Raw genomic sequence first — 10055 nt, forward strand, 5'->3', positions numbered from 1 at the left:
ATGGATAAAAAGATTTGTTCTGAAAGACAATCATTTCATTTCATATTTATTGGAAATGCAGTCGAAATAAAAACTTGCTTTTCTTCCCCCCAAAAAAGACATGATTCAGACACATACACAGTACATTAGTTTAGCTTATACACATGACATGCAATAAATAACAAAGGCTCTCTACTGTCTGATCTAATGTACGTCTGCTTAGGGTACATTATTGGACAAAGCGTAACAGCAGCAGTGTAAAATGATACCTCTTCCTTTGAAAAGCACAAAGGCTAGTAGTGTAAAGAGTGGACTATCAACTGGTAATACAAAAATAGAACCAAGTAGCATTTATAGTACTTAAAACGGACAAACAGACAGCAAACACAACAGCACTTCTTTTTTTGTGCATCCCTCTTCCTTCACATGAGCAGCAGTCATTACTTCTCTTTGTTTTATTTCTGTTGAGACAGAAATAAACTCAGATCCGGATGTCTTTACCAAACATATTTGTAAGAAGAGCGAATGAAATGAGACGCCTATAAGAACATACACTTGCTGAGCGTGATGTGTAGCTGGAAAGCACTTCAAACTATTTCAGTAAAAAGTAGCTGCATGGAAGAAGTGAGTTTGTTTGACCTGTCTCTCACTATCAGACTCTCCAGAAAGAATATTAAAAAAAAGAACCTGAAGAATAAAAAACAAAAGTAGCTGCGTGGAAGAAGTGAGTTTGTTTGACCGCTGTCTCATTATTTGACTCTTGAGAATTCTTAATAAAAGAACCCCGATAGTAAAAATCACCACTTTTTTTGTTTGTTTTTCAATTCAAAGGCGATAATGTCTTGTCAGCAGGAATTTATCTTTGTAAACAGGTTACATCCATGACTTTTTAATTACAGGCGTTACAAAATGAGCGGCGAGTCTGATTATTGTTGTTGAATGGATGTGCCTTCACCTACCAGTCCTTAAAGAAGCCTTCCGCCTCGGCAGCCTCTTTAAAAGTCACCGTCAGCGAATTGATGGTCACCTCGGTCATGATCACCTTCCCAGGGTGCGGTGACTGAGCAGTCGCCGTCATCGCGCTAACGTTCTGATTGTGGACCGCCGCGTCTCCGCCCGTTAGCGCCGAGGTGAGGTCATTTCTCAGGCGCGCGCCGGGACTCTCGGGCCCTGACTGCACCTCCTCCTCACCCGTGTCGCCGTCTGACATGTTGCCCACGGTAACCGCGTCCGCTGCTCCGTCGCCAGGGGCCAAGGCACTGTCCTTTGATTGGTCGCACGCAACTGCTGCCGCGGATCCATCTTGCGGCTCCGACCAGATTTTCCCGCCGTTTTCCTCCACATCCATCTCCAGGTCTTGTCGCTCCAGTACAGGGGGCGAGCTGCACTCAGAATGACCTTGAAGACAGAAAGTTCAGTTTCAGTCCATTAGACAAGTGGTAGTTCCACAGCTCTCCAAGAATCACCATCATGACCAGCATTACAAAATGAAGAATAAAAATGTAATGTAAATGTATTAAAAAGTTAAATACAACTGAATTGTACTCGGGCAGTAATTCTTACGCGTACCACAAGAAAGCTGAAAGTGGTCCAGGTGCTGCTACTCGACTTCTTAGAGATACCAGGAAAGTGGATCACATTACACTAGTTCTAAAATCTCAACACTTGCTCCCTGTGTGTCAAAGAATAGATATTTTTTAAATCTAACCCAAAAAAATTCTGGTTTACAAGGATCTGATTGTCTTGAAGCTAAATATAGCAATTGACAGGTGGAAACTTCCAACATCCAAATTAATAAATGTTTATATTTTTTCACAAATCCATTTATTGCTCAGTCCCCGTGTGGCCAATCTAAAGTATAGAAAATGGCTTTCTCTTTTTTTCCTTTCTTTTTAAATCATGACAGTGAACCCCGTGTATTTGCAGTTCAGCGTTCGCTTACACCAAAGCAATGAACGCAATACTTTGGTGTCATCTTGTGGAATCCTGATGCCATGGAACTGCGGTGAAGTGAGTTGGGGAGTTCCATTTTGACAAAAAGTGCAGTCATGTGGCATCTATAGACAATTACAAACATTTTTAGTGAGGGTGTCACTTTCTTGTATATGTAATTGATGTCACCCCAAATTTAACACTCTCGGCCTGCTGTAATTGCTTGCAGATGTCACAGCATGGCAGCAAATGACTACTTTTGTCTAATGAAGCTCCTCAACTCACTAAAGCACCAATATACCACCAGAAGGCGGCAAAGCAATACGGTTTAAAAAAAAAAAAAAAAAGTTTAAGTAATGCCAAAACACAACAATGATATCATGATATATATTCACTGTGCTTCTTTGCCTCTGTAAGTCATAAAGGATTTGCCTTGTGCTATATGAATCAACTTTCCTTGCCTAAAGAGAAGTTTAAGATGCCAAAGAGGTCAAAGTTCACACTTCCAGGTCAGTAACAAACAGATAAACAAACCATATAAGCTGTCTGCCCGTCTCTCCTCTGTGGTGCTTTCGGAATCTTGCTTCTCTTCTTCGCTGGTGTCTTCCCAGTCCTCCACCTTTTTGCCCCGAGGCCCGACGGCTCGGTTCGGGCGGGCGCACGTACTCCTCTTGGACGCCAGCTGCTTGGTCCTCCTCCTCCTCGCTGAGCGACAGTACGCGCCTCTCCGCTCGACATGGTCCACATCCGTGCTCATGGCGCGGGTGAGCGAGAGGCGCAGCCGGGGCGAAGGTTTGTTCGGGGCTTTGTGGGCACTCCGAAGGTCCATGGCGAAGATGTTCTAGAAGGACACACAAGGAGATGGAAGGACAGTACTTTGAATATTTTTGAGGATAGCACCTTCCTTGCGTACCAGTTTTCATTGGATCGCCGCAAAATTAGGTACCGTATAGCCGCACCAGTAGCGGGCTGCTGGGGCTGAAACGCGATCAAAAGCACTAACCTATATTACAAGCTAACTTCTAATATTTGTTCCATGAAATGGTTTTAATTTATTTCCGGTCTACTCTCTTCACATTGTTGCATTTTTTGAGCTGTACTGCTGCTCGGAACTTTTGTAAAGTTGGGGATCCACATTTGTATATTGCACACAACATTGCTACAGCAGTTAATTTAATAGTCAAAAATGCAGTGTCTCTCCCAAAAATGAAAATGTAAAACAGCCATGACTTGAAATGACGTAAGAAAATATTCAGATGTGACTTTACCCGCAAGACGAGGCTTCTGGGTCTGAGACCTTTCTTGCGATAGGCCAGAGCTCTGATCTTCTGCTGACTGGGATCGTCACCAAGACACAAGCAAAAACAAAGAGATGAGCAAATGGACAACAATGGAAAAAAAAAAAAAAAAAAAAAAAGATGACATCCCGCTGCCTTTCACAAGACGGACTTCACTCACTTCTCCTCATAGGCTAGGACGAGGCGAGGGTCCAAAATGTTGTCCTCTGGTTCCCAAGTGCTGTATCTGCCAACAGACACACAAGCACACATTAAATTCATCGTCTCTGCCAATCTTCATATGGAAGCGCAGGTCAGTCATCAAGCTGGATGTGAGGGATGATGTCATTGGGGGATGAGTCAGCGATTACTCACTTTGGGGGCCATCCCTGCCACTTTAGCAGGTACTCCACATTACCCTGCAGACAGACAGGGAATATGCACTCAGTGGATATGCCAACAATCATAATTGGAAAATTCCAGCAAGGGAAAGAATTTTCAGCATTTCATTTTTCAGTGTCTGCATGAATACAGATTTTTAGTTGTTTAGTCTTGGCTCGTGGTTATGATGTAACAGTGTGTGTTTTTGTTTATTTATGAGTGTTGGTTGTTGATTTAATTTTGAGTGTCAAAGCAAAAGTCTGAGATGCAAAATCTGTCTGGTGGCAGTACACTGCAGGTGGCAGATACAGAACAATTCTTAAAAAAAAAAAAAAAGAGGCTTCAAGATGTTTATTGCCACTCCCGGTTGAAGTTTGCCATAAGACTACAAAAAAAACAGAACTACACGTTGTGTATTTAAAACATCCACAAAGCTTTGTTTAAGTCTGTTTAGCTTAATGCTAACAAACAATTCAAAACGCCATAGACTGGCTAATGAATCACATCAGAGTTGTGGTGTTAATGATAACCCCTCGATCAATGAATATTAGAACACAAATGGTTGTAAAACACATTTAGATTGATAATATAAAAATCCTCATAGGCATATAATTCTTTAGTCACTGTGAAGAACTCCTAATATTACTGAAGTTTACAGTACTCAGGAGCAACTTGTGACCATCTCCATATATGTCAGTATTATACTGCCCCCAAGTAGCCAAGGAGCACACATCAGAAGGAACGGCACAATGTCCATTGAGTTGAAAAAAAGGTAGCAAAAATGCACGTGGGAATACTGAAGAGGGCGGGGTTCCTGTAGCTCACTACACAAAGTTTGTGTGACACAACCAGTGAGTCAAACTCAATTCTTTACATTCTATTGAATTGTGTCATTACTGTATATTTCTATAAAGCACAATATTGCATCTATTTTCTGCTGATCCGGAGTTGGGTCGCGGGGCCAGTAGCTTTAGAAGGGAAGTCCAGTCCAGCTTCCCTCTTTCCTGCCACTTCAACCAAAAGTCAGCTTTCAAATGTGAGGCAGACATGCTAACCACTACATCACTGTGATGCCTTAATCCACACTAACTGTTCCAAGTCAAATTCGTTACCCTTGCGGGTATGACAATACGTGAAACCCGTGAGAGTACAACGTGTACTTTTGTGCATGTGATGATGTCTGCCACTTTAAAGTGTGCGTATGTTGGGAGGCGGGGGTATTATTCTCCTTGTCGAATGGTGTTCTTCTGAGGAGTGACGTCAGTAAGCGGCCCCTTTCAGTCTCTCTCGCGCGCTCTCGCTCTCTCTCCCTAGAGTCGCGCGTGACGTGACGGTGCACGGCCACACGAGCGACTCTTCTAGAGCCCTACACCGTGCGGGGCTTGAATAGGTGGGGCCACGGGAGCATGTAAACAACGTGCTGTTACGCAACCTTTACGTCACAAATGGTGAACAATTGGCGCCTTGCTGCGTACTACTATTGACACATAACTTTATGTAAACAAGAAGTCAGTTACGTTTTTTTTTTGTTTTTTTTTATTCGTACGTATTATTTCAAACAAGTGGCGCATGGGAACAAAACTAATGTGCCTGCATTTGGTCGGCCACCTTGCACACAGCACACACGTACACACCCCCTTCTAGCTGTGTACTACATCTGCGTGGGCTCCTGCACAAACATGCTGCAGCATCTCTGCACCGCACAGCAGCGAGACAACACTCAACTTCCACAAATTAAAATAAAGAGCGTCCTCCAGAAATGAAATGAAACAGCGTGTATGTCCCACCTTCAAGAAATAAAAATAAGACTTTGAACGTGTCTGGGAGTGAATGGAAAGTGCGTGGCCTAGTTTCTCTTTCACGGGCGCACCACGCGGAAAACACACGGAAAATAAGTTATGTAAGTTGAGTGGAGTGGATTAAAGTGTCGGAGCTCACCTTTCGGACTCTCTTCTTCGTGATGGACTCCACTGCGAACACTTGATCTCCGATGGATGACAGCTCCATCCCCGCTCCAAACAAGCAGCCTCCGTTTAGGCTCAACTGGAAAAGGAGCGAACAGAAACACGCTCAAAAGGAAAAACAAAATGTTCGTCCGGGTCGCTAAAACGCCTCCGATGCTTCTCGATGTTCGGGTCGCGTCACGCAGTGTTCTCCTGGCTCACTTTTTTAAATCTGCGACACATCAACACGGGACGACGCGTTGCTTTAAGTCGCGCGCGCGCTCCCGACGCCATTACGTAGGGCCGAGCCCCCAAGTGCGTGGGCGCGCACGCAAATTAGAGCAGAGTGGAGAGAGAGAGAGAGAGAGAGAAAGAGAGAGAGAGAGAGAGAGAGAGAGAGAGAGAGAGAAGAGAGAGAGAGAGAGAGAGAGAGAGAGAGAGAAAGAGAGAGAGAGAGAGAGACAGAGAGAGAGAGAGAGAGAGAGAGAGAGAGAGAGAGAGAGAGAGAGAGACCTGGACAAGGTCACTGTGCAAATTAAGGAGTTGGAATTTGGTCATTGAATTGACATTACATATATATATATATATATACTGTATATATATATACATATATATATATACATACATATACATATATGTATAAACACACATATATACATATATATATATACATACATATACATATATGTATAAACACACATATATACATATATATACATACATATACATATATGTATAAACACACATATATACATATATATATACATATATATATATATATATATATATATGAGCGCAGATATTCTCTCTATGTTGCAAATATTAGAACTCTATGTTGCATTCATCTGTTTTTTTTAAATAAAAAAACATCTTTAAAGTAATATTAGCTGCATTCTTTTTAATGCACATTCCTCATGTTAATTGAGCCCATCTAACCTGGTGAAGAACTGTGTCTTTGTCCAAAGATGCAAAATGATAACTGCTGAACCTTTTCTTCATTGTCAGGTTCTCCGCCTGTGATCTGCAAATTTCCTCCTGGAGAGTTGCGTTTTTGTCTTGCACCAGGTCAACCACAGCAGCAAGACAGGGACAGTATGTCCGTTTTTAAAACGCTGGCTGATGTGGTGGTCAAGTTGTTCCTGTGGATGTTGACATTCCATTGACGTTGAATCTTCTCAGCCCAACAAAAAAAAAAACAACTAAGAATGCTGATCTTACCAGAAACCTGACACAAAGGCACACAGCAATGCTAGGCAGTAGTGTCTCTTGTTTGTTGAAATTTGAACTTTGAAGTGTTGCATTAGCCGGGTTTACATGCAGACTTTTGACATTCTGATTGCAATCCCGATTGAAGAACTTTGGTCAACTTTTTACATATGACATAATGTAGTCCGATCTGGTGTATACATGTGCCATCACGTTAAATCGGAAAAGCCGTTTTACAAGATGTGTGACATGCGCAGATCGATCCATATCACGTGATTTATCAAGATGGAAGTCAGTCGTGTATTTAGCACAATAGTTGTGATTGTTTTTACCAGAGGTTATATGATTTGGACTCCAGTCGACTGAAGTCGCTGCTTTTATGATTTCCGAATTGCTTGGCAAAAACTCACAAAAGACGAATTAATTTAGACTTGAACTCCATGACTTGACATGTCATTCTGTTTACATTTGAAATGTATTAAAATGAATTTTCTTAAAAATCAACAGAATTCTGGAGTCTGAATGTCACCGGAAATAGTTGGGCTGCCTGAGATTTTATACGGAAGTTTTGTCTTCGAGCGTTGGCATATAGTCAATGGACGGCTGAAAGTGCAACGGCGTCTATGGCCCCGCTTGTCTAACAACACAAAGGAAAAAAGTCAATCAGGTGACACTTTGTAACTAAAAAAAACCTGAAGTTGGGGCGCTCATAAGTCAAGGTACTACTGTAGTTTAGAATCCCACCGCTATAGGCATATGTCACTCGTATATCAGGTTCAACCACATCACTCCCATTTTGTCTTCCTTGGTCTGACTGACTGTTCATTATAGGATTCCAAATTTTAACAGGCCTTTACAGAGCCCTCAACGGGCAGGCTCCTCCATACTTGGTGGATTTGGTCTCATTTTATTGTAAGTTTAGGTCACTGCGGTGTGCTGACCGCCTTTTACTTACTGTCCGTCAGACAAGATGAAAATCTAAAAATGATAGAGCCTTGCTGTCTGTTGCACTCAAATCATGGAATGGACTTCCATTTGAGCATAACCTGGCTCTTGTGTAGACATTTTTTTTTTTTTTTTTAACCGTCAAAATGAATCAATTGATCGACAAAATAGGCATCAATCATTGGCTGGTAAACAGTAACTGGAACAAAAATATGTTGTAATACATTTGATCTCCTTACATGACTGTACCCTCTAATTAAGCTTTCCAGCATCAATCAAAACTTAAGTGCTTTTGGCTAATAGCAGTCATCCAGCCTGAGCATGAAACTTGAAGGGAGTCACACTCCTGATAGTTGGGTAGCCACTAAAGATCGCAATCTGCTGTTGAAAGGGAAGCCTCGCTGCACTCACTCTGGTCAAAATGTTCACCAATTCATCCAAATATAGAAGTAAAGTCCTAAACAACCACGAAATAATTGTACATCTTAAAACCCAAAAAAAATATGTTTACAAAGAGGAGACTTCGGTTGAAAAGTGTGCTCATTGTGACAGATTCTTCAGTTCAGTATGGACTAACTTGAACGTAATACCTGAACACCCTGCCTCGCTCTCTGGGAGTAGCTTGAAATGATGAATAAGGGGACGGTTGCTAAAGGCCCAGATATCACTGCCAGTTCCCCGTTAGGGAGCTGGATCATTTACAGTAAAACTAAAGCGGTACACACACAGGGTCTACAGTCATGGTCTGTATGCACCTGGAATGCTTGCATCACTTACGGGCACCGGTCACCATGGCAACTGTTTCTACAGCAACCACTGAAAAAGCTGGATGATGATGATGATGAGCCAGCAGGAAGAGTTGATAAGCAGCTCGGGGAATGAACAGTGATCCATGTTTAGTCCAACCTTTGACCTATAAATGCGGTGAGATGGATCTCAAAATACAAGCGACACTGCACAGAGATCTTGCATCAGAGCCGTAACAGAAGAGCCAGCATTTAACTGCAATTGCCGCTGATACGGAACCCAGTGAAGTCAGGATATCGCCACAAATCTACACACTTCAACAAAGCACACCGCAATCAGATAATTAGATGCCTGATCACATCAGCGTCTGGTATGACGTGTAAAATACTTGTCAATTGAAAACTAAGCACAACAGAAGTGAGTGCGGGGTGTTTCATTTATCCATTTTGGGTCATGTGCTTTGAGATTTTTCAAATAACACAGATACTGTAGTAGCCCAAACAAAGTGCTGGGTTACCATTTGCAGCCCACTGTCCAGTTTTTAGCGGACTGCCACATATTCCTAAAATAACATTTGAAACAGCCCACAATAGTATGTATTTGGCGGCATTAAAATTGTATGTCTCAAAATAATGACCAACATTTAAATACAGTAGTGTACTAGCCCCCAGTATTCATCAAAAAACAGTGGTACAGTGGTATTATTCCCTAGTGTATCACAGTTTTTAATATTACTGTAAATCAGTGTAACATTATGCAGTTTCAACAGCATCACTGCTTTTACATAAGGAAAAAAGGTACTTAATGGTTAAATTTAAAAAGTGTTAACAGAATTTTTTCAAGTTAATTTATTTTAAATATGTTGTGGTTTGTAATATGAGAGAGAGAGAGAGAGAGAGAGAGAGAGAGAGAGAGAGAGAGAGAGAGAGAGAGAGAGAGAGAGAGAGAGAGAGAGAGAGAGAGAGAGAGAGAGAGAGAGAGAGAGAGAGAGATTGTTTGAGGAGCCAATCGCCGTTAATCCAGGAAAAAGCATATTAGAGGTTTATCAGCGATTTTTTTTGCAAAGGTTCTGGTGTTTTTTCTTTCTTGGCCTATTTCCCCCAATGCATTCCAATGGATTTTCGCTATTCGTAGGCCGTGTCAATCTTTAAAGTGGCATTTTTTAATCATAAATCTGGTAGCGCTGGTGAGAAACGGTGGCCCTCTCCCTTATTGAAGTTGCCCAACGCTGTGGTACTCGGTGACGTAATCACGTTTACGGCGCTTCTATCTCGTTCCTCCTGCAGGGAACATTTACAAGTTAGCGGTGTGACACTTCCCGAAAGAAGGAGATTATTACTGTTATTCAGGGGGGAAAAAAAGACTCTTGTGTCACATGACTTGTTATCTGCCTGGATACCGATAGAGTGTGCATGCGTGTGTGTGTGGAGCAGGGAGCACAAAAACAACACCGCAGGACCATTAGCGCCCACTCGTGATGAGTCACGCGTGACTCACCGAACGTGCCAGTAAGATCAGCGCTGCTTCCTTGGAAGATTAACAAAGTAAAGCACATCAATTTCCCCATACCGGGAATCCATGCGTTTCCCGTTAAATCGGGATCGAACGAAACCGCAGGCGGGAATACTCAAGAGGACGAGGGGGT

At 42.2% G+C, this 10055-nt stretch overlaps 1 protein-coding gene across 1 annotated transcript; it reads right to left on the reverse strand.

Moving 5' to 3' along the window:
- Window positions 1-13: 13 nt before the first annotated feature.
- cbx7a (chromobox homolog 7a) lies at window positions 14-5814 on the reverse strand. Its single transcript, XM_086056564.1, has 6 exons — window positions 5508-5814; window positions 3564-3607; window positions 3370-3435; window positions 3180-3246; window positions 2446-2752; window positions 14-1377 (listed from the first exon to the last, which is right to left on the reverse strand). Exons 1-6 carry the CDS (start codon window positions 5574-5576, stop codon window positions 935-937), a joined length of 996 nt encoding a protein of 331 aa, XP_085912690.1. The 5' UTR covers window positions 5577-5814; the 3' UTR covers window positions 14-934.
- Window positions 5815-10055: the final 4241 nt, after the last annotated feature.

The sequence above is a fragment of the Filicampus tigris genome, chromosome 16, assembly GCF_054856515.1.
Source record: "Filicampus tigris isolate MCC_2025a chromosome 16, RoL_Ftig_1.0, whole genome shotgun sequence".
Classification (NCBI taxonomy): Eukaryota; Metazoa; Chordata; class Actinopteri; order Syngnathiformes; family Syngnathidae; genus Filicampus; species Filicampus tigris.

What these genes read in the sequence shown, in the direction of transcription:
- cbx7a (XM_086056564.1), bottom strand. Translation starts at nt 5,576, where the DNA reads ATGGAGCTGTCATCCATCGGAGATCAAGTGTTCGCAGTGGAGTCCATC. An exon ending in CCAGAAGCCTCGTCTTGCGG is followed by an intron (nt 2,753 to 3,179) that starts GTAAAGTCACAT and finishes GTGTCCTTCTAG; the next exon opens with AACATCTTCGCCATGGACCT. An exon ending in ACGGGCAGACAGCTTATATG is followed by an intron (nt 1,378 to 2,445) that starts GTTTGTTTATCT and finishes TCTGTCTTCAAG; the next exon opens with GTCATTCTGAGTGCAGCTCG.